The sequence below is a fragment of the Crocodylus porosus genome, unplaced genomic scaffold, assembly GCF_001723895.1.
Source record: "Crocodylus porosus isolate Cpor-Errol unplaced genomic scaffold, CroPor_comp1, whole genome shotgun sequence".
In the NCBI taxonomy this organism is placed as follows: domain Eukaryota; kingdom Metazoa; phylum Chordata; order Crocodylia; family Crocodylidae; genus Crocodylus; species Crocodylus porosus.
In genome coordinates, this window is record NW_017728914.1 from 17,460,491 (window position 1) to 17,485,763 (window position 25,273).

The 25,273-nt window shown below is 42.6% G+C and overlaps 1 protein-coding gene across 2 annotated transcripts in view; it reads left to right on the plus strand.

Moving 5' to 3' along the window:
• The window catches only part of ATP10B (ATPase phospholipid transporting 10B (putative)), a 299,969-nt gene that overhangs the window by 208,760 nt on the left and 65,936 nt on the right, over nt 1-25,273 (plus strand). For both annotated transcript variants that reach the window (XM_019534887.1, XM_019534886.1), the window contains exon 3: nt 2,331-2,525. In XM_019534887.1, coding sequence (XP_019390432.1) covers nt 2,331-2,525 — 195 coding nt within the window. The remainder of the gene's footprint in view (nt 1-2,330; nt 2,526-25,273) is intronic.

Sequence of the window (25,273 nt, forward strand, 5' to 3'; positions counted from 1 at the left end):
TTTAATTTAGAATGCTGTTCTTGTACTTATTGAAGAAGTCTGCCAAATTTGGGAAATATGTCATCTGCTAAGGATAAAAAGCTTTTAAGAGGTTTTTGTGCTATCTGTAACATTCTATATTAAAAAATTCACTAAAACCCTATAAAATCTAAAAAAACCCAATTAAAATGTAATAGAACCATATTCAGTTCATCCATATTCTTCTGTATTGTACTTATTTGTAAGGGTTGGCCAGAGCTAGGTCGTATGTCCAGATCAGTCTTTTGCATTAAGTACTGGCTATAAAAAGGGAGACCTAGGCATGATGAATCTTGCTATGGGTACTCAATAACTGATCAAGGTAGATGAAAGCTGCCTACCCAACTCTCACTTTGAAATATCCATTTTGTAATATTACCATTAGCAGTTAAGATTCCTAACATCTGATTTCCATTTTTCTTTTTCTTTATCTAATTATTTTTAAATTAGACAAATATTTATAAATTGTTCAAAGACTATGTGAGAGTTCCACAGTCTTTGAATATGTGGTCTCAAAACTCCTTTGTTGAAAAAAATCAATTGTAGTCCCTAAATAAAATACATTTCATAGAATCATAAAAAGTTAAGGTTGGAAGGGACCTCAGGAGGTCATCTAGTCCAACCCCCTGCTCAAAGCAGGACCATCCCCAACTAGATCATCCCAGCCAAAGCTTTGTCTAGCCGGGTTATGAAAACCTCCAAGGATGGAGCTTCCATCATCTTTCTGGGTAACCTGTTCCAGTGTCTTACTACCCTCCTAGTGAAAAAATTCTTCCTAATACCTAACCTAAACTTCCCTTGCTACAACTTGAAACCATTGCTCCTTATTCTGTCATCTGCCACCACTGAGATCAATGTAGTTCCATCCTTTTTTGAACCCCGCCTTCAGGTAGCTGAAGGCTGCTATTAAGTCCCCTCTCAGTCTCCTCTTCTCTAGACTAAATAAGGCCAGTTTATTCAGTCTTTCCTTATAAGTCATGTGCCCCAGCCTTCTCACCATTTTCATTGGGCTCTCTTCAATTTGTCCACTTCCATCCCTGTAGATGGGGGCCCAAAACTGAACACAGTGCCCCAAATACCAGTGGGTACAGCTATATGTAGTGATTTAAGGTGCTTTATGCAATGAAGGTGAGGGCTTAGCCTTGGATCAGGGGAGCCGAGGAGAGAGCTGAGTCCCCACCTGCATTGCACCTAGCCTGCTGGGGCTGAGCCACACAGAGCCCCCAAGAACTAACGCCACCTCTCCCACCCACGGTGTCGAGCAAGGAGGCTGAGTGCTTGCCCAGGACAGAGGTCAGTGGAGCAGGGAAAGCCATTCTAGGTGCTGGGGGCAGATGCAGTCCCAACCTGCTTGCTGTCCAGGGCGGGAGCCCCAGCATGGGCATCTAAGTGCACCTGAATCCCAGGCAGGGACCTGCAGGGCTGCACTTCCTGGCCAGCAAACTGCCCCAAGGGAGAGGCATAGGGAAGCTAGCAAAGGCCCTACCCGGCTGCACTGTCCCTTTCCCCTTCAGGGCGTCATGGGAGGAGGAAGGCCTTCCCTTGTGCTTTGACAGGAGCCATCATGCTTCCTACCCCCTCTGCCAACTTACTGCACACTGACAGGGACTGCTCACTCACCACATCTTCTTCTTGCTGGCACTTGGCGGCAGCATGGGGCCCCACAGGTCCCAGCCTGCTGTTATCCAACACTGGGAAGGCAGGAACACTGGAAGGGAGTTAGACCCTGGGCTGGGACCAAGACCAGGGCTGAGCCCAGGGCCAGGCTGACTGCATCCAGGGGTACTGGAGGCTTCCACCCCCTCAGCTGGCAGTGGGCTACACTGCCATAGGCTTCCAGTGGCTGTCCAAGGTGCTGACGAGGGAGGCTGCCCAGCAAGTCGCATTAAGGTGCCTTAGGTGTTCACACCGAAATCGCCTTAATGCACCTTAGGCTAAGGCACATTAAGTTTAGGCACACATAAATTCATGTGTAGACATGCCCAGTGTGACCACAATGACAGGAATTAGAGGAGCTATTAAGGAAACAGTTTAATATTTTTAGATTAAAGAAATTCACATTAAAATTAATCTAATCTCACTACTCTATAATAGTTAGAATTGGCAAAATTAAATTAGTTATATCTCACAGAATCCACTAGAGGAAGTATGGAGACCTCACTGTTTAGTAATAAAATAATTAATTGTTGGGGAAGGAAGGATTTGGAAAATAATTTGAGAAAAGAAATGTTTATTTAAACAACAGATGATGTAAATCAGGAAAAGATGCATTTAATTAATTCCTGTTTTTCATTTCCTTTTGACATTCTCAGGTTGGCTAATCTCTATTTCCTCTTTCTGGTGGTCCTAAACTGGTTCCCACAAGTAGAAGTTTTCCACAGGGAGATCACTATGCTACCTTTGTGTGTGGTACTGCTACTAATTGCGATTAAGGATGGCATTGAAGACTACAAGAGATACAAATTTGATAAAACAGTAAACTCCTCTAAAACCAAAGTATATGATAAGTAAGTAGAATAAAATAGGTTTTTTCCCTATATTATCTATTACAATCTATCCTATTTTGTTTTACAATAATTTTATCCCATTTGAGCAAAGGAAATTAAATTATTAAGTTTGGAAAAAGTTATTCTGCCTTCAAGTATTAAGATATAGAGCTATGAATAAAATTTTAGTGTCACATATGTCCCTTGTAACTATCGTAAGTGGGTAATCTTATTTTGGCACACAGGAAGCGTACCCTGATACAATACTTTTCATTCAAACTTTTAAATTTCTGAAACAGCAAAAGCATCAGAGCACCTTAGTAAGCAAGCAAAGGTTCTGTTGGAAAGATGGAGGATATTTTACTCATTGATGAAATGCAGCCAGATGGAATGAAACTTTGCAGCTTTTTAACTAAAGAGAACAACATTACTTAGGCATTATATTGAAGCAGGAAGTGAAGAATTGTGCGTGTCACAGAAACCATCAGAAGAAATGTCCATAAGGAGGGTGTATTCAAGATGGAACATGTCCAGGACATCCAAGTGAAGACCACATTTCTGCCAAAAAGTGCAGTGGTATTTCCATGACCATGTTTGTTCGATATTGCTGTGTTTCATTTTAATGTCTGTGCTTTCAAAAATTCGACACCTGTGAACTGTACGCTGACGTATGTATTCATTCAAGACTGACTCATAAGGAAGAGATTTTTTTCTTCTACCTTAGTCACCTGTAATACCTCCTGCAGTACAACATGTAGGTCAGTGGTTTTCAACCTTTTAAGCCACCCCTCATTAGACTTGAGACACCAGCTCTTCGCTTTCACTCATTTTTTCACTACAGAAAAATAATAGAGCGATTCTGCTGTTGCACAGAACTCAGAAAGACCATAATAGCTCCGAATGCTTTCAATACTATTAATTCCTATTCAAAATTCCTAGGTTTATCTTGTGAATTGTGTTTTCATACCTAAGAGTGCTACCATTGTGTGGTACTCCACAGCACCTTTGAAAGGATCTCAAGGCACCCCAGAGTGCTACAGCACACTGGTTGAAGATCTCTGACCTAGGTACTTGTCAGAGGTCCATTGTCCAAGTATTAACCCAAATAAACCCCAGGTAGCTCTCCACATCTGATAGGACTGGAAGGGAAAATAGTCAACTTGCTTTTAAAAAGAGGAATTTACATGCAAGTTCTTCTGTCAAGAGAGATTTTTTTTTCCTTGCTTCACTTGAAGCCTGTATCTCTAGAGATAAAAGCAAACAGGAGATAAGAGCAGTTACATGATTTGAGGTCTATATCCAACTGAAGGTATCGGTAATTTTCCATCGACTTCAGTCGAGTCAGAATTTTGCCTACGACCTTTGACCGGTTTTACTGGGAATAATTTTACCTACCAATAATTTTACAAAGTGTGTTTCAGAAAAGCTTGAAAAGAATTAGGTGTACGTATTTTTGTTCTATAACAAAATAAGGAAGTTTATCTGCAAAAAAAATAATTTGCTGGCAAATTGCTCAGAGTAGGATGTCCAGTGATACATGAATATGCATATAAAATATTTAAGGAGTGCTATTGTTATCAGTGACCTGCAGCTAGGCAGTCTCTAGGATCCAGAGTCAGCCTGTTTTACAGATGGGTGCTACCTGCCTGTGTGATGTCTGTATTTCAACAGGTATCGTTTTCAATTAAATGAAAGACAGTAGTCAGATCAGGGAAACTTAGCTCCACACTTCACTGCTTTTCAGTTAGTCTGGCATTTGTAACCACCATAACTTATTTATTGTACTTAAAGCTAAGGGGAAGTACGATGACAATGAATGGTTCTCTACGCTGCTTCTCTTGGAAGATCATAAGGAAAAAACTTTTTTTCAAGAAAGCATGCTGCCAGCATGTTGCTTCAGATTCTGAAACACAAAATGAGGAGCTGGAGAAGAGGGGGAAAGAAAGGAAAAGAAATAAGAAAAATAAAACTATGCGGATGATTGTCTCCAACTTGCCCTTCGAAAGCAACATGTGGAAAGAGAACCCAAATAGGTATTATGACTCTAATAAAATTAAGACCACCAAGTACACCATCCTCTCATTCATCCCAAAGAATATAGTTGAGCAGTTTCACCGCTTTGCCAATATATATTTTGTGGCCATTGCGTCACTGAATTTTGTGCCAGTGGTTAATGCTTTTCAACCAGCAGTTTCTTTGATCCCAATCTGTATTATAATGGCCATTACCGCAGTGAAAGATGCCTGGGAGGACTTCCGGAGATACAAATCAGACAAAGAGATCAACAGTATGGGCTGCCTCATTTTTAGGAAGTAAGTAAATCCTATAGTTTTTATGCATGTGCCAAAATTTGGATGGAATTGTGGGGTTTTTTACGGAAGAGTCTAAATGAATCAAAAATTGTTGGTAAGTGACAGTTTTTGGATAAAACATTTGCATTATAGAAATTAAGGAGACTTCAGTTTTACTTGAATTGAAGTTTCAGTCACTGAGGAAAAGTTCTAGTTGTTTGAAGCTCAGTAATAAACCAATGGTATTTAATTATCATCTTCATCTTTAAGACATTAACTTTATATGGGTCTTAGGTGCCTCGGTATCTTTGTTAGGTGCCTTGGGGCATTTGTGGGATTTCAAAAAATCCCTAGCACCTTCAATGTAATTCTTAAAGGGGCATACCTGCATTGTTTGATGTCCGAATTGTTTTAAGAATTTGGCTGTTAGAATTTTTTTTAAGTTACTCTAAAGTATTGAGGCTAATGTGTACAGCAGTTTTATTAGTCAAATTAGTTGGATGCAGTTTGAAAGTGTCTCATGTCCTCTTGCTTTTGGAGGGTTTTTTAATGTAAATGTTTAAAAATTCTTTACAAACAGCAACCACTCTCAAAATGAAGTAGAAAATGACTTCTTACTGATCATAATACCGCATTCATGAGGAAAGAGAAACATCTTCCCAGTATTCTTGAACAAAGTTCCTTAGGCCTAAAATTAATCAACAGCACTTACATAGTATCAGCAACGATGGGTTTCAGATGTGCTAAGCTCAGAGAAGTTTGCCAATTGCTATTTATTTCCTATGCAGGTATGTCTGTAAATTACAAGACTTGCAGTTTAGTCCATTTTTATTTTCAGACCGTTTTGCTTAAACAGGAATTAATACATTTGTGTATACACTAGTTTAGATATGTCAAAAAATAGTACCAATACTTGTTTCTAAGAACTGAATTGAGGTGATCAGCCTGCCAGAATGACTAATGAAAACAAAAATGCCCTCAGCTTGGGACAGTATCTGATTCTATAACAAAAATGTTTCTCTTTTCTCCCACCAAGATCTCATTTCTAGGATCCCAGTTTTATGGATTGCCTGCATCACTGTTTCTTTCCTTCAAGCCGTAACTTAGTTTGTATTTTCAAGCTTAAGAAAATAATGTGTTTTATCTGTGATGATGGAAATATCATGGTGACCTATAGTACTAAATGACACCTTAACAGGTAAAGGACTGATATACAAGATTATACAAGATAGATAGATAAATATATCTATATAGATATATAGCTATATATTCCCTCACTGGAGAGGAAAGATGCAAGATTCCTCTACCAATCCCTACAATAGATAGACAGACAGACAGGCAAGTGGCAACAGTGCCCGCTCACCGCCCCTCCCCGCACCAGCTGGGCAAGTGATGGCAGCACCTGCCCACCCCACCTCCCCATACCAGCTGGCAAGTGGCTGCAGGGCAGAGCCCCCACTCCCAGTGCTGATGCAGGCACAGCAATGCTGGGAGCAAGGGCTATTCCCTGCTGCCACTTTCCCAGTTGGGGCTGGGGGGGCAGAGATCACACGATGCAGGTGTGGCTTGCTTGGGGTGGAAAGGGGGAAGTGGCAGCATGGCATAGCCCTCACTCCCAGTGCTGCCACACCTGCATCCCGCCCCCCCTTCCCCACTCCTGCAACCCCAGCTGGGCAAGTGGCAGCAGGGTAGAGCCCCCACTTCCAGCACTGCGTCAGTGCTGGGAGCAGGGGCTCTGCCCTACTGCCATTTGCCCACCCAGCATTGGGGGGCAGGGTGGGCACTGCCGCCACCTTCTCAGCCAGTGCAGTGGGGCGGGCACTGCTGCTGCTTGCCCAGCTGGGATAGGGGGGCATGGGATGTGGGCACAGCACCACTGAGAGTGGGGGCTATGCCCTGCTGCCACTTGCACCTTTCCACCTGGAGTGAGCTGTGCCTGCATCCCATCCCTCCCTGCCCCAGCTGGGCAAGTAGCAGCAGGGCATAGCCCCCACTTCGAGCACTGCTGAGCCTGGGCTGCTTGTCCCAGACCCAGTCCCAATCCCTCCCCCATGCCCCTTCCCACCCCGCTTCACCCACCACAACACACTTACCAGCTGGAAGCAGCTGTGTCTAGCGTGGCAAGGACTGCTCCCTGTTTAGTCTATGGCTGAATCTCCGAAGCAGCACTGAATCTTCGGATCTGATTTGGCCTAATCAAATCGGGACAGTGATTCAAATCTCCCAGTCAAATCACTGTCCCTCCAAATTGGCCAAATCCAAATCCAAAGTGAATACTTGCCACTTCGCACAGACAAAATAGATAGATAGATGGTAGGGATTGGTAGAGTCTGTATATATATAGTAAGCCTGTGCAAGTCGGCAGCGATCTGATCTGGCTTCGGATCCAGCCGTTTTGGATGGCTGTGATCCGATCCGGAGCTCTGGACCAGGTTTCCGCCTCGATCCGGCTGAAGCGGCTCTGAAGCTTCGGAGCCACTTCGGAGATCTGGCCATAGGAAATAATGGGGAATCAATGAAATATCTATAACTTTGTTGTTTTTGTCCAATTTGGATGAAAATTGCAGAGATGGTAGCCTCTGCTGAGAGCATGAAACCTGCCAAGTTTCAAGAAGATGGATGCAGGGGTTTGGGGGGAAGTGGCCCCTGCTGTGTTGCCTGCCAGCTGTGGAGGAGATCCGTGCAGGGAGCTCCTGGGGCCCTGCACCCCTAGCTGCAGACAGGCAAAACTCGTGCCAAGACTGTATCTGTCTTGGGGCAGTTGATGGTCTGTCTTGATTCTTTCCTCTCCTTAGCCTGCTTTTGTAGGTGCTAATTGATGCTCATTAAGCCGTTATGTAATAGCTAGGTCCTGTGTATTGAGCTGGTCCCTGTGTCCCTGGTCCCTGAGTGAAACATGATTGATTGCTTGGTAAGTGGTAACACAGCAGCTCCGCAGCCAGGCCTGCAGCAGTGTCTCCCCTCCTGTCCCAGGATAGTCACAGTCCCACAGCACCCGTGGCACCAGTTTTGCTTGTCCACAGCTTGAGGGGCCGTTCCCCCCAAACCCCTGCACCGATCTTCTTGAAACATGGCAGGCATTGTGGCCTCAGTAAGAGCTACCACCCCTGAAGTTTTGACCCCCCTGTGTTGTAACACATCGACGTGACAGGAGTTTTGCTTTCAATAATTTGGGGTACAGTTGCCCCCAAGACCCTGCACCGATCTTCTTGAAACTTGGTAGACTTTGTGGCCTCAGTAAGAGCTACCATCCTTGCAGTTTTTCAGCCTGCTATATTGTAATGCCTAGACTTGACATGAGTTTTTCTTTCATGAACTTGGGGTGCAGTTCCCCCAAAACCCCTGCACTGAACTTCTTGAAACTTGGCAGGCTGTATTCACTCTGCAGAGTCCACTACCCCTGAAAATTTCATCAAAATTGGACAAAAAACAACTACTTTATAGCTATTTTATTGTTTCCCCATTATACCCTATGGCCAGATCTCCAAGGCAGCTCCAAGGCTCTTCAGGAGCTCCGAAATGCTTCAGGAAGCCGAACGAGGTGGCGCTGGGACCCGGACGTGCTGCTTTGGACCCCAAAGCCTCCTCCGAAGCCTCTGAAGCTTCTCCAGATCCAAAGCTCTGTCCAAAGCCTCACACGGCCCTAATATATAGCCTCTATTATATATATATATACACACACACACACATATACATATATATATATATATATATATATATATATATATATCCTGAGAGAGAGAGAAACAACTAATGCACTAGATATTAACATGGTGAATCTATATAAGAAATCTTAATTGATAAATTGCGTCTAGCAAGCATTTCCTGAAGAAGGCTAATTCTGGGTGCTAGATAAGGAATGGAAAAGTTGTTTTCTACGCCTCATGATAATTTTGAGACCTTTCTTCATGTGCCACTTGCATTGATTTGTGTTTCTTACTGAGCCTAGTTACCTTATTACAGAAGATGATTCTTCTGTTTTTGGTTTTCCTGGCAAATGTGCCTACCAAGTTTCCCCAAGATCTGGTGTATGTTTGATTTGCATGTGTATACGTTTGAAAAGTGTTGAACAGGGAATAGCAACCTGCAGACAGATGCAGATTAAGAATGCCAATATAAACACTTCAAAGGAGTACAGATGAGGGTTTAGATTCAAGTTCTCTTCTGAGCATTGAAAATCATCACCGACCCACCCCAAGATCTAATGACTGACTTCTGAGCAATGTTGGGAGTTTCTAAAAAGACACCTCACCAGGTGCCTTAGTGGATATTACAGTTGCCATCAGACTTACTAGTTGCAGCATATTGTATCATGAATAACTTTAATGATGTCTCTATAGAGCTTTGGGAATCTGATATTTCTTGTTCTTCTTGTTAGTGGCAGTGTCACAGAGGAGCCTAGTTTCTCTTAATTTTCTTCCCTTCCTCATGAGTCATCTCTCAGAGGTTATTTTGTAACAAGGGTGACCAGCTTTTTACAAACACAGGAAGCTTTGTTAATCTGGTTGCAATAAAACATTCTCTTTTAATATAGTAACTGATCTTCCATCTAAAGGTGAACCCTTCATTAGATTTACGTATTAATCTACAAGAGATTGGAGACTGTGTTCTCATTGTTTCAGAGTTCAGTATAATTAATTTTGATTCCCAGCTCTAATAAAAATATGAGGGCAGAATTCTAGTTTTCCATCTTTGATGCTTTTCCAAAAACTAGCCAAGGGATTGGTAAGGAATCTTGCATCTTTCCTCTCCAGTGAGGGCCACTGAATTTAAAAATGACATCTTGTATCTTGGCTTCGCTGGGTTTTTTTCTTTGTACTGAGATCAGTTGAAATGTAAGGTCTGGCTTAGTAAGTGGTTTATGAAGAGAGCAAATCTTAGCAGTGTATTTAAACAAGCCTCAGTTGTAAGGGAGAGAGGTTAGTAGTCACTGCAGAGTGTTATTGGGTAGATGTGGGGGTTCACATTTTCAGTAGTAATTTGTGGAGGTTTTCACTTGTAGGTCAGAGATTCAGAGAATCATAGTAAGTGTTTCTGAACTGCAGCATCATGATTGAATTATTAACTCTTTCATTTGGTGTTAAATTCTAGATATACAATTACAGATGGAACAGGACTAGCCATAATTAGTGCCTGTACAACTACAGAATTGTTCCTTAATATACACTTTCCATCTCATTTTAAATTTCCTAAACAATGTAGCTTCCACGGTAAAATAAATTTCACTATCAGGAAGTTTTCCATGATACTCTGTTTATATAATCCCTTCTTAATTGCATTCCATTTCTTCTGGTTACATTCTTTTGTACAATCCTAATTAATTCTTCTTTATCCACCGTATTGAATTATACCCTTCATATATTTGTGATCATTATCATGACCATTCACTATTCCATCTTTCCTCATACATACATACTTCACCATTTTCACCTTTTCTCATATATCAGCCCCTTCAACCTCATGCGTATTTTCACTGATTTTTCTCAAAAGTCCTTCCAGTTTGTCATTATCTTTCTGATAATGGAGGTGCAGAATTGAATGTGGTGGTAGAAGCCAGCCGTGTTTGTGGTTCAGTTCCTACAAGGTTGTGACTGACAGTCATTATCTGACAACTATTAGGTGCTCTAATGGATAAGACATTAGGTGATATGAGCCTCTCTAGTTTGTGTTCAACTGTTTAGGGCCTGGGAGGCAAGACTAATGAGAAACGGCTGAAAGAACTAGGGTGCTTTAGTCTGGAAAAGAGAAGACTGAGAGGGATTGGAAATACCTGAAGAGCAGTTACACAAGGGCTGCAGATAAACTTTTCTCTGTGGCTATAGGAGACAGAACCAGGAGCAATGGTCTCAAGGTTCAGCAGGGGGAATTTAGATTGCAGACTCTAAATCCAACTTTTGGCTACGAAGGTGATCAAGTGTTGGAACAGGCTATCTAGAGAAATTGTGGAATCTACATTCTTGGAAATTTTCAAAAGCAGATTAGACAGACAGTTGACTGTAATAGTTGAGTCAGGGGGGCTTTGAACCAGGGGGCTAGATGACATCATGAGGTCTCCTCCATCCCTACTTTCTTATAACTCCTATGATTCATCAAGCAAAATAAAGAAATTAAACCCACAATCAAAAGACTGTTACATCAATCTATGTCTGCTTTACTCTTCAATACTCTTCAAGTATTTAATTCATCTTTATTTATTCTCTTTGACCTCATACTTTTAGGATCATAGGAGGTATGAACTCTTAAGTAAGCTGGCAGGCAGTGCTGTGCTTCCACTCTGAGACTTCATGCAAAGCAGATCTCTGTCTGATTTTCACCTGACACACTCCTGCCACCTACTTAGAGCACTCCTGTGTGATATAATGAACACTGAAATTCCATTTAGAGTGAAAGTTATAGCTTTAGGTGGAGATTTCAGGCAGGTTTTGCCCATTGTTACCGCACATCTATAATTGAGAACTGTCTTAAAACATTGCCACTGTGAAGACAGTTTAAGATATTGAAACTTCATTGTAAAATGAGAGCAACACCAGGAGCAGATGATTTTGCTGCTTATCTCAGGAAAATCAGAAGAGGGAGAGAGCCTACTTCTGAAAATTGCTCTTACCTTAGCATACTAGAAAACTGCATTTTAAAATAAGGCAACTTAATTGAGTGGGTCTATGGCAGTGACTTTTCAGAGGATGGCATTTGCTGCAATTCAAATTCTTCACCTTTGGCCCTCAAAAAACACTGAGAGCTATAAATGGGCACATAGCTGCCAGAATTATTAAATAAAGAATGTACTTAAGCATAGGTAGTGTAGCAGGTAATGAGGATATCTGTCTGATTTCCAACCAAGTTTCTCAACAATTTGTCACTAAGCAGTTTGCCTTCCCACAAACTCACAGTTAAAGTGGGAAATGGCTGTGATTCTGTTGCAAAATATGAGTCTGAAAATTGGCTTAATCAACAGCATGAGACTTATTCTAATATTTACAACACTATAGACTCAGAAGTGATAACAGAACAGGCTACTGGAAAATTTGTTCTTTTGCCAAAAGTCAACTCATGACCATCAGACACAGCCAGAGCTGTAGTGAGTTCTTCAGCTGCTGGGACATACTGACAGCCTGACTCCTGGGCCAGAGCCTTCAGTTTAGAACTGCTCTCTGCAAAGAAAAGTCCTCCTGTGATCCCAGGCTGCCAAAGAAGGGAACACCAACAAATGCTGATACCCAGGAAGGCTGGTGGGAATCATCAGATAGGAGCCAGAAGTTTATGGTAGCCATGGTTGGGGTGCCAGGAAAGGCACCCTGCATTCAGATTAGTGGGTTTGGAACCCAGAAGAGGGCACTGGTTGAGAGCTAGTGCAAGACAGCTCTTACAGGACTGGTGGGATTACTCACAAAGCCACAGTGAGGCACAGAGCAATTCAGGAGAGAGCTCAGTAGATCAGGTTAGGGCCAGGGATCCAGTGGATCTAGAGAAGAAGCATGAGGCCATAGAGGGAGCTAAAGTGGACATACATTTTTGTGGATCAAGGTAGGGGCAGGATCACAGTGGATCTGCAGAGGAGGTTAAAGAAATGCCCCTGCATTGTTTTAGGATCAAGGTACAGTTGCGGGTCCACTACAGAGAAGTATATAGAGGAACAGAGCACTATGCTGAACATTCTGGTTGAGATGAGAATAGGAGATGCCATGTCCAGGACATACAGTTGAGAGCTTGATGATAAGCAGAGCCAAATAAAATGCCCAAAGCTCACACTGGTCTCTAAGATCAGTCTCCTCGGCTATATGATCATTTCTTTCATCGACACATGACAGGTGAGGCATCAGGGTGATAATTTAGGAGGCCAGGGTGGGTGGGACAGAATTAGCATGACCACCCTCTGAGGTGGATCCTGTCATAACCCCCATCACCCAAGCTGGACAGCCTTATTTTAGGGGAGAAATATTGCAGTCATTATTCAGCTTTTACTCACCTCTTACTCAGGCAAAACTCCTACTAACATTTCCTTTTTCTCCCATTGGTGACTGTTCTTGTATTGTTGGCCAAAGCAAGGACTATGCTACTCAACAAGCTTTATGAATCTCAATGAAGCACAGTCTGAGAGACTTTTATACTTCTGTTGCCCAAACACAAAATCTCCTGCCCCCATACCACTCTTGTCTAGTACCATGCAGCCTAAGTACATGAAACGTGCATTAAGCATGAATCATCTTAGAACCATTTTAAAAGCAAGCACGTCAATTGGAAGTCTTACACTGAGGAATGCCCCTCTGATATCTTGTGAAAATATCATAATTTCAGCTCAGTATCAGTAAGGATTGACACAAAGCCACAACACTGTTTAATTTCAAAATGCCACTGTATGATTATCTTGAGAACATATAATTTATGTAGTATAATATCTACACTCCTTCCTTGTGTCCTGTGTTCCTGGCTTTTAACACAAAGAAGGAGAGAAGCTCACAAATCCTGTCAGCTCAGTATTATCCCACCCCTGCCCATAACCAGATGTGCTAATGAGATAAGATAAAAGTAAAATTAAAATGTACAACTTATACAAGAGCTTCACGTCACTCTAGAAACTGAAGTTGAGTTTTGCTCATCTGTCATCTTTCATACTGGAAGTGCATCACAAAACAAATAGATAGTTAAAGATAGTTAACCACATTAGTCTGAAGTCAAACCAAAGGCAAAGAAGGATAGAACCTTAGAGTGCCTGTACACATGCAGGGAGGCTGCTCTGACATGCTGTAATTACAGTATGTCCGAACAGATTTGATTAATCAAGTCTGCTGAAGTGTTGTAATTACCATGCTCCAGCAGACTCCAGCATCATGTGTCTCAGTGTCCCTATACTGAAAAATGGCATCAGAGGTACTTTAACTAAAGCTCATTCAACAGGCTTCCCCACCCCCACTCCTGGAGCATGTGTATAAATGCCCTTAGACACCAAGGGCATTTTTACATGGGCTCCGGGAGGGTGGGGGGCACTTTAAAAAGAGCTGCTAAGAGAGCCACTCTAATTAAATCACCCTCAGCGCTCATGTATCAGCATCCTCACTCTACAAAATGGTAGCAGAGACACTTGAAGTGCCCCTGCTGCCATTTTGAAGCATGGGGGATATATAAGACATGGAGGCTGGCTGGAGTGTGCTAATTAGCATATTCTAACAAGTTCAATTAAACGAGTCTGCTCTGATGCAGTAATTACAGTGTGTCAGAGTGACCTCACATGTAGAGGCACCTTAACTGGTTCAGAGACGCACGCACTTCCATTGATGACATATACTTGTTGGCTAATATGAATTCATTCTGCCATTCTCTGATATCTGCACAGGAGCACCTTAAATTCTCTGGAATTTTTGGACCAACTCGAACAACAGTGTTGGCTACAATATACTTCATTTTCTATGAGCTATATGCACTTTTGGAGCTTGTAGCAATTTGTGAATTTGGCCTTAAATGAGGTCTAACTGAGGACTGAACTCAAACAACCGCTTGAAACCAGAGTTACTGGTGTTGTGAAGAAATAATCAAAAATTGAATTCATACTGTGGAGAGCATGCTGCCTGTGTAGTAAAGGAATAAGTAACCCGCTGAGCTAACTAACCTTAAAAGAACAAAGTCAGATTCTCAGTATTTATATTAGTTAGGTCCAAGCCACGGCACTGGAAATCCAAGAACAGCAAGTTAGCAATTCTCATTGCCAGCCAAGACACATCAATGCAGTAATGATTCTTTAATGGAAAACTTTCCACAGCGTTATTAATGCTACCACCTGTTTGTGTATTGCTTTATCAACAACTTCTTCTAGATCTATCAGCTCACTGTACCAAGACATTTCAAACTGCTTGACAGAAAATGTGCGCCATAGTTGAACAGACTGCAACAGCAAACTAATGACTAAAGACAAGGGGCAAATACAAGGCTATGATTCCGATTTGAAGTGGCAGCATCTATAACATCATTTCACGAGTTTGATGGAGAAGGCAGTCAGTGTCTGAAACAATGGATAAACAGCACTTTTAAATGTTATGAGACCAGTGGGCCACCATCGGTTGACCTCAAAATGGTGCTTGGGGGTGGAAGGACGTGATTGGGTCACAGAAGTGGTTTGGTCGAAGCTTTGCAGTGGCTTCATAGGTCAATACGAGCACTTGGAAGCTAATGAAGAATCTGATTAGTAATCATTAAGTACCTGACCTTGAACTGGAATTATGTGATCATTCCATCTGCTGCCAGACAGAATCCTAGCAGCATCATTTTACTCTAGATAATCATAATCATCATCATCATAATAAAAACCTGGAATCAAAATTGTAAGACTGGCCAATGAATTGATGCACAACTTAAAAAATAAATCTAAAATTACCCAACAGTAATTTTTAATGAACAAGCAGTCAAAAATGCTCTTTATTATTTTTACAATTGATCTAGCTTATGATTTCAAAATGGCTTGTGATTAAAAAAAGAGGGCCATAAAATATATTCAAGTACACTGTACCCAGGTAGGGCCCCTTTTAAAGTAACTGTAAAGGTGGAATTATATAAATTGAAAATGGTACCTTTTAGCATTGAGAATAATGTCCATGGTAAGAGGCAATAGCTCATATTGGCATGTAAAAATTTAGGAACTGTTTTTAGCATTAAAGAACATTCTGTTCCTGGACCATAGGATTACTTTAAAGATAGTTTTTTAGATTCAATAACATTTCACATCTTTCTAATATATTGTGACTTCTTTTTAAAGTACTGTCTTACCATGAACTTTTTGCAGGGATCATTTGTTCCCAGCTGACTTCCTGCCTATGGCAGAGAGGTTGGACTCAACGGTCTCATGAGGTCCCTGTCACGCTGCTGTCCGATCGCAGCACAAGGGACCAGAACGGCGGGTTTAGAAGGGCCGATTAGCTCTCTATGGGACGGTTAACGCAAGTCCAGCTCACGTCGCCCGAAGAGACTGGAGGTGAGGTGATAGTCACGGAGACGGAGAGTAGTTGAAGGTAGAGGTTTATTTACTCACAGTGAGTGTTGAGGAGAGAAACGAGGTGCAGAGAAGTAGACTGCTAATCATGGCGGGGCCAGCAATGAAGCGGCGTTTGGCGGTTGCTAATCACGAACAGGAGGCGGAAGCTAGGTGATCAGGCTAGCATCCCTTGTGATAATCGAAGCCGGTGACAAACGACCTCGGTTGGGTGTAGCTGTGCACTCCCTTCTATCACTCAGGTGACGCTCTCAGCGGTGAGCTGGCTGTTTTCACCTATCACCTCTCAGGGTTCTGTGTCCCGGCCTTAGTTGGCGTTGCAGACTAGCTGACCTCACCTATGTTGGCGATGCTGTGATAATGAAAGTAATGGTATGGCAGCGTTTGTTTTACCCTTTTGTGATGGTTGCAGGGAAGAAGGGCGGGGCTTGCCATCTTGGTGCCTCGCGCATCAATGCCACCATTATGGTGTGCGTGTGACAGTCCCTTCCAGCCCCTAATGTCTATGAAATCTATGAAATATCAGGATTAACTTGGTATGATGAATATATGTAACCATTTACTAATGAGGACTTAGCTGCATGAATTACAAATGAACAAAACTTTTCACCTCTAGGTCAAAGAATATTGTGACTGAAAAGCTATTACCGACTGAGCCCTGTGAAATGAATACTTATTCATTCTACAACTATTCCTTGTGGACTTGTCCATATCACAAAATCCCGCTCACAGGCTATAGTAATTGGCACCTTGGAAATACAGAAGTGGCTCAGCATGTTGGAGCTGTGGACAGCTTGCATTGTCATGTGTTCTGTGGATAGACCTTACTGCCTTGTCCATGGTGATCTAATGCTTTTCACGGCTGCTAAATTCAGTCCCAAAGTTGCAAGGTAGCTCCTCCTAACTTTGGGGTCCTGATCCCAAGGCGAACTTGAAAATGTCTTCTAAAGCTCTTCGCATATGTAATCTTTTTATCTGATAAAAATGTCCTGCCTAATATATAGCATTGAGGGATGCAGACATGATGACAGCTAAGTAAGAATATTTTTAGGCTAAGCTTCATGATACAGTTTTAAAATGTAACATATCATCCAGTTTATACACATTAAATGTAAATGCCTGTTTCGGTCTGTAGGTGGCTCAGTGAATTTTTCTAGATGTTTCTTTTTATAGCATGTTGGTCAGAGAGAGAACAAGGAAGAGGCATTCTTTATTTAAAGTACTGCAGAGGATTTGGGGATGGGAGTCTGAAAGATTCAGGAGTGATGTAAACACATGAGAAACAAGTGAGTGGCTTTTTAAAAGCAACTTCTAGTTGATTTGGGAATTGCAAATAGTAAATTGTCAAAGATCTTCCATTTCAGGGGATTTAGCTATATGACTATTAATTTTGGTAAGAGTCACAGATAGTCACACTGAGGCATGCACACAAAGATCTAATTTTGATTTGTCTCCCCTTAGACAGAGCAATTATTTTTTGCTTAATATCTAATTTCTTATTTTTATCTTCCTCTCTGTCCCAGTTGTGGTTTTGAAATTCAGTCCTGTTTGAAACCAAAGAAAGTAATAGCCTTATTGACACAGTGTAAATCATTTATTCATGTCCTCATAACTTCTGCAATTTCCAAATACACTTCTTTATGGTCCTTTGTTCTTAGTTGTAAATCAGAATTGTTGAGCCCAGCCCTCAAGTCAAAGACATGGATGCTGCTGGGCTCTGGAGCCACTTTTTAGGTGTGAATACAGCACTTGTAAAAGGTGCCAGATTGATATGGGTGAAAGTCTGAGGAGCAGGAGCAGCAAGGACTCAGGCCATCGTCACTTGCTGTCAGCTATTTGACTGGTGGGGGGTGTTACAGTATCTTAGAACAAAAAATCAAGGGTTTGTAAGCACTAGAGACAGGTCAAACAGAAGGCAGGAGGAAGAATAATAGCGTGGATGCCAAAATTTTGATAGACCAAACCCATTTTTTCTTTAATCAACAGCCTTTTTTTCTCTAAACCTTTGTTTTCCAACATGAACTCCCACTTCCATTTCTCTTCTCTCTAGTGTGGGTGGGTACCTTTTCCCCAGCTCTCGCATCTTTTCCACCTTTCTTACATTGTATATCATCACATCTACCTTATTCTAAGGCTCTAACACTATAAGCAGCAGTGCAGGTCTCAAGTCCTCCACCTGTCAGAAAGCACCTGGTGTTGTTTTCTTTATTGTATCAATCAGTTTGTCTTTTATTTGTTCCTTGTCAGAACTGCTTAAAATTATGAAGTTATTTTGTTTGTTTAACAACAGGAGCTGGGGTTTGTACTGTGAGTTTTAATCAGTGAATAGAAAATGGGCACTGCTCCCAGCTACATCAGTTGCTAAAAGGAAACAGGTCCTTTCAACAGGTCTTATGTGGCAGCTAGGGTCATGTTGCTGGAAAATGTGGGAGGTTAGTTGTGGAATATTCCTTTCTCCCATTGGTAATTTGTGTTGTAAAAACCTGATAATCTCACTGCTCCAGATGTCTAAGGGGTAGCACTATAACATGGTTCTTTCGGGTAACAGTCTTTTATACAGAGAAAAAGTGTTTATTTAACAGATCACACTTTCTATGGAAGACACGGATACTGTGTTGATCTGCAGACTTGGGAATCAGGACCTCCAGACTTCTACTCTTAACTCTGAAAATGTCTCGGTGTCCCAGAGTGGATCATTTGGCCTCCTTGCCTCAGTTCCCCTCCCCCACAATAAATGTATAATTAAGACTTAATTAGTGTTTTTAAACCACTTTGAAAATGAAAGGTGCTATACACTGTAAATGCTTTAATCAGATTGCAATTAAGGCACAACTCTCTTAACAAGTTTGTTTTGTAAGTACACAAAGAACTTCCCGGGAGTTTCATGTTTCATTGAAAATAAATAATTCCATTCCTCCTTCTGGTTATTTTTGTTTGCCTAAGATATTTTATTTTGTCCAGTCTAGATATCAGGCAGCTGTGTGAAGTTTTCTTAGAAAGCAAAGTAAATGGAAGGAAAGAGTTTGGTTGATTCTGAAATTGAGCAGAGGGTGGGAGGAAAAAGAGACAGGACTGCATTGCAGCAGTCCTTTACAAACATGTGGCACACCACCCACTGTGCCCGTATGACTTGAAAAGGCTATGACACCTCACATGTTTATTGTAGACCGCCTCTAGCCTCTTATTGTTATGTCCTATGCAAGCTGATGCTAAAGGTTTACCAGAAAGATGCTTGACACGGGTAGTGTTAAGGGTCATTCTGCATTTGTGTCATAATGCCTGTCTCTGCTTTATAAAGCACTTAGCCCACAACTCCTTACATATGCTTCAAGCAGAAATGTAGCGGAGTTGGAACATTTTTTTCAACTAACGCTAAACATCAGATTAAAATAGAAGTGATTTTTTAGGTGTGGGCTCTCTGCTCACTGTTGTTGAGCTAAATGAGCAAGGAAATATTTCCTGGCAACCAGCTTCACAGATGGGAGAGATTTCTGAAAACATTTGTATTCATGGAAGAGTAGCTCAGGACACATTCTGGCAGGTCCCTGTGTGAATGTACATATGGAGTGGGGGATGAATGTGAAAGGGACCACTCTTAGGGCAAGGGATGGCTACTGTTGTGGGTCTCAAGCTTGCCAAGACTCAAACACTGGTTCCAGTTTAAAATAGGTCTATAATGTACCTTTTCCAGCCCTTTGGATCCTGCACTATGCATCAAAGAGATGAATATCCTAGGGCCACTAGGACCCATGTGACACTTATCTTCCTTTCTGTACTTTCCCAGCCCCCACCCCCTATCTGTGATGGATTTATTGGCCCCTTTTAAAAAGGAGTTGGTAATTCTCACCCAGGGGACATTAAGACCCAGCAGCAACCTGGGCAAATAGGCAATTAAACAGAGACCCAGCCCCCAGGAGTGGCAGTGGTAAAATGAGAACCCAGCCAGGTGGGAAGAGCTCCAGGCTTGGGACTTGAAGGCCAAGCTGAATAATTCAGCCAATTTAGAAGAGAAGCGGTAGAGGAAGAGGTGCAGATCTCATTTTGTTGACATCATCATCTAACAAATCCCTTCCAAACAGAACCTAACCAAAAAGGATTTAAATAAGAAAAGAAAAAAAACAGAAAAAATTGCAGAACTAATATGACATTAGTCGCATCATGTTGTTTACTTTGTTAGTACACTTTGTCTTGTCAATGTATATTATTACCTCTTTGAGATGTAGGCAATTATTTCACTGCCTTAATACCTCATGAGCAGTCTACAGATGTGTAGTTTCAAACAGATCTGGGTTCCTTTCTCAGTTGGTTCCCAGGCACAGCCATAATAAACATACCACATCATACTATTAAAATGACCTAGGTGTCGACCACACCCTAGGGTATCCACGCTGAAAATCTACCATGTCAGGCAGCAACACATTCAAAAATGCTGGACTGTACTTGAGCTACTTCCAAAATCAAAGGCAAAGTAAACACGTTTCTGTGGTGCTTTGGGTAAAATAATTAGCACTGCTGAATCAGTGCTAAATAATCTGTGTGCAGAGCTGAGGAAAGGGGGCTACACTGCTCCTAGATTAGCAGGTTGAAACAGAGCAGTCTGTTCATGGTGCTTCATGATACAGTTTGCAGCATAGACGAATCCTTTCTCTAGTGTCATATTCCAGTGCAAAGATATCACTGCCAAGGGTTGTGGTAGCTCTGTTTTGAGGGATGCTAAAAGTATTTTTAAGTAGAAGGAACAAGCTTGGCATCAACTCATTGTGAGGTTGTTCTACACATTGCAGGATGGTAAGAAAGAAGGCACATATTCAAAGGTGGGTGGAGGGGACAAAAACAAGTGTGGAACTTAGGATTCTTAGAAAGTTTGATTTTAAGTAAAAACATTTAATGGATGCCATAAGGAGGTGAGATGCACATAGAGCTTTTACTGCAAGGTGGTACATTGTGTTCCTTTTCAAATAAAAGCACCTAAGCTATCAGCTGAAAATTGTGATGGATGTTGCACACACCATGATATCTGTCGATACTGGTGTGGGTTTACTGAGTTGCAATGTTTAATATTAATCTTGCAGGATAAGGACTCTTACTATTGACGAAAGTCAGAAGTAATTCAATTGTGTCAACTTCCAAGATTTGTCTCTTTTATTAATTCAGTACCTTCAGTGCTTTGGTATCTCATTAATAGTCAAAGCTTAAAATTAATGCTTAACACCAATGTTATATATTAATGATTAACACCAATTCATTTCTAGCCCTTGACAGTTTAAGAGATGTTGGACATTAAGATCAATTATTTCCAATTGTCATTTATATGCCCCTTTTTTCCTACTTAAATCCTGACTTGATTTTTAGTAGCCAGTATCTCAAGAAATAGTACTAGCACTGAAGTGACTGCTTTGCCTCATCTGAAATATTGGGATTGAGAGCCTTATTAGACATTATGCTGTAAAGTGAACAAATGTTAAGAGGCTTAGTGTTGTTCGGCTTAGTAGAGCAGGTGCATGGCAAGGTAAAAAACTTGCTCTGACTCTCCTTCACCTGCACAGCTGTAACTTGCCACCAGAGGACTGGTAAACAGGAGCAGGACCCACTCACAGCTCCCATGGGGCAGAGAGTGGGCCCACTACCATGCCAGTTTTAGTAAGACCAGAGAGATGTGAGAAAGCAGCTTCCCTGAAGCTCTTTAGTCTCACTGAAACTGCCACCATGGCTCCACATGGAGCAGGGCTGTCAGGGATTAAGTGTGGCAGCCCCACTCCTAGTACAGAGCTGCTGTATCTATTTCAGTGAAATCAGAGAGACCCAGGGCTGCAGCTCCAGAGCCCTCTTGCTCTGTGCCCTCTTCTCTCTGGAGCTCACACAGCACACAGCTCCTGCATCGCTGGCAATGGGAACAGAACTGCTCCAAGTTGTGGCAGGAGGCACCATGGCCAACAGGTGCTCCTGGGAAAAAAGGATTGAGCCCATAGGAGCTCAGGTGCCACCCAGCTGGCCAGCAGGGCACTGACTCAGCTCCAGAGAAAAAAGATTGGGCCCCTCAAAGCATTCTGGGATACTGGAGGACGTGAACCTGAGCAGAATAGCTGTGGAAAGTGGCCACAAGGTAATGGAACAGGAACAAAACTAGGTGGACTGGAGATAATCCTACCCTTGAGTGTTATAACTCTAAATCAAATAATGGGTGCTTTAAGCTACTTAAAAAGGGTTTAAAGTGCAGCAAGTCCAGGGGTTAAGACTCCAGAAGCCACCTAAACTTACTGTGTAACAAGGCCCTCAGGGTCTAAAATATTCTGAAGTATTCATTTGTAGCTCTTGGTCTTAATGAGAAGATACTTGCTGTCAGCATCAGACTGGAACTGAAGTGGACTTTTGGGAAGCAGCAGTAATGTAAATAGATTGCTCCCTTTTTCCATTATTTCCTGCCATTAAATATTAGCTGTGTGGAATTTAAGCAGTTTTAGAATTCTTTGAATCAAAACGTGCATGGCCTCAATTCTGAATTCTGCAATGATTTGTCCTTGGTAGAGTTGGGAATAGAATCACAGGAATCCTGGTTGAAACTTTGGCCAGGGAGTGGAGTTTCTGAAAGTATTCACAAATTCAGTCCAAATTTGGTGAATCTTTTCAAATGCAAAAGTTTCCAAGAAAGCTTTCAAAACATTGAAACATTTATTTTGACATTATAAAAAAAAACTTTATTCTGCTGTTTGCACTTTACGTTTTAAATTCAGCCATAAGGGGAAAGTTGAAAATAAAGGCATTAAATAACAAAACTAAAACAAACTATATTTCCAGACAGATATTAATGAGAAAGTATTTGGTTTTATTGCAATTGTTCCAAAACCCCAAAATTTCCATCCCAGAATGATTTTTTTTGTCTGATTCTTTCAGGGTAGCCACTGAACCAAAAAACTCCAATATCTGGCCAGCTTTAGTCTTGATCAAGGTTACAATCTGCAGGCTAGATCCAGCCCACAGGAGATGAGGAATTTGGGGGTAGTGCCACTAAAATCCAGGGCACCAAGCCCCTTTGGTGATGCCTGTCAGTGGCAGGGTGGAGGGTAAGTGACAGCTGCATTAACCCCCATGGTCACCACCTCCACTTTCCTCAATTCTGCCACCATGTCCAGGCCAGGCATCAGGGTGAGTGTGATACCTGTGGTCTAGACGCCAAATGTTATGCTGATGCTAGAGGTCAGATCTCTACTCTCAAGGCCCTAAACCCTAGTTAACCAAAAAGCTGGGTGTTGTCCTGGCTGTTGCTTGTGACTTAGTGTGAAGGCTGAGATGATGGTGTGTTACAAAAGATGAGTTAATGTTTTCTCAGTAACTTGAACTGGTTGAAATAGGATCGTGCTTCGGAGCCTAAAACTAAATGCTGGAGCAGCCTGAGATAAAACATTACTGAAATCCTCAGAGGAAGATTAGAGGAATTATATTATCAATGTGGCTCTGTGGTATTTTGTAGCACTGCAGAATTCTTTCTGGCCAAGGAAACAACATTGGATTGATGCCAGATAGGATGGTGAATGGTTTTAATAGGACAGAGTAAAGCCAATGTGAGGGCTTTTGAAAATCCCACCCTATAAAATGGTCAAACAGACTGACTTCTTATAATATGCTGGAGCACTGCAATTCTGTATTACTGAACAGGATGTTAGAGCTGACAGTTTATGAAGGAGCTACTATTCTTTTGGGATTAAAAAGTCAGAGCTCTCCCAAGCCTATAAGACCATAGGCTAGCATTGTTAAGGTACACCTCTTTCTGTGGCTAACAAGCACACAGGGGAGAGATGCGGTCAACATCCAACCCACCCACCCCACCCCCCGGACTGCTCAGCCCAAAAGACCACCTGGGTTGATTAGTAGGGCTGTGTGAAGCTTTGGTAGCTGATTCGATTTGGAGGAGATTCAGCCCAATTCAGGGACAAAAATCTCCAAATCCAAATTGAATCATGAGACCAATTAAAAGCTCCAAATCAATTTGAAGCATCCAAATCGATATGGAAAAGCTTCAGAAAAGATTTGGCCTCTTCAGAGATTCGGCCATAGACTAAAGAGGCAGCTGACACAGCTGCGAAGTCTGTTGGTGTTGAGGGCAGGGAAGGAGAGTGGGGGAGGGAGGGATTGGGACTGGGACAAGCTGCCCAGCCAGGGCAGGGGGGCTTGTTACTTGGGGAGGGCAGCAGGGGAATGCAGGGTGCAGGCATGGCAGCACTGGGAGTGGGGCCTATCCCCTGCTGCTGCCCAGAGTGAGCCACACCTGCATCGTGCCCCCCACCCTCACACCATCTGGGCAAGGAGCAACAGGGCATAGTCCCCACACCTCCCCACACCAGGTCAGAGGCAGGCACAGCCAGAGGAGCTGTGGGAGAAGCCCCCAAGGCTGCCCTGCCTGGCCCCATTCACCGCCTGGCCCAGCCTCCCGGCACTTTAAAAAAAAAATCCCCACACTCACTGGCTCTGGCAGTGCCTTTGTGGCCTCTGAGAGTTCATGGCAGAACCCCCCCTGTGCAGTGCAGAGCAGTGGAGGGCAGCGTGGATCACCCCCTTGCCTGGCACCCACATGGCAGCTGCCCCATTGCATGGGTGCAGCATGGCTTGGCAGGATGCTGTGCACTGTCTGGGAGCTGAAGAAGCACCATGTGTCAGCTGGAGCCTGGCACCACCCAGCCCCAATGTCCCCAGCTCCCAAACAGCGCATGGCAACCTGCCAAGCCACACTACACCTGTGCCATGGGGCAGCGGCTGTACGGGTGCAAGATGGGAGAAGGCAATCCCCACTGCCCCACACTACACAGGGGGGCTCTGCCATGACTGCACAGAGGCCCCAAACTCCACTGCCCTGCACTCACCAGCTGCAGCAGCAGTGATTGGGGCTCTTGACATTCATGGCAGAGCCCCCCTGTGCAACGCAGGTCAGTGGAGTGCAGCGGAGATCACCCCCCCACACTCGGCACCAGCGCAGCAGCTGCCCCATGGCACGGGTCCCATGAATCACTGAATCTCTCCAAATCAGTGATGAATCTTCCAAAGCCAAGTTGGCTGAATTGATTCAGGACGGTGATCTGAATCTCTGAATCAAATCACTGTCCTCTGAATTGGCTGAATCCAAATCCAAATCCGAATTGAATTGAATCCGAATTGAATACTCCCTATTTACACAGGCCTATTGATTAGGAGCAGCTTTTGGCCCAAGTCTAGAACTCAGACTGCTGAAGCCATAGCAAGACAGTTCAAGTATTCTTCGTCCACACACCCCTCTTGTGAACTGATATGGAATGATAGATAGGACCCATGTTCCAAGGCAGGAAGCGAACCCAGAAAAAAAGCGTACAGCTATATTTTGAATGATGCAGGTTATAGATCTGGATAATTGGAAAGTGTAGCTGAGAAAGCAGTGAGCATCTGTCATATTAGCCCCTTGGCCACTATGAGAAAAGGTAGAATGTCTCAAGCAGAGGTCCGAGACCTGTTTCAAATTCTCCAAATTTGCTAACGAT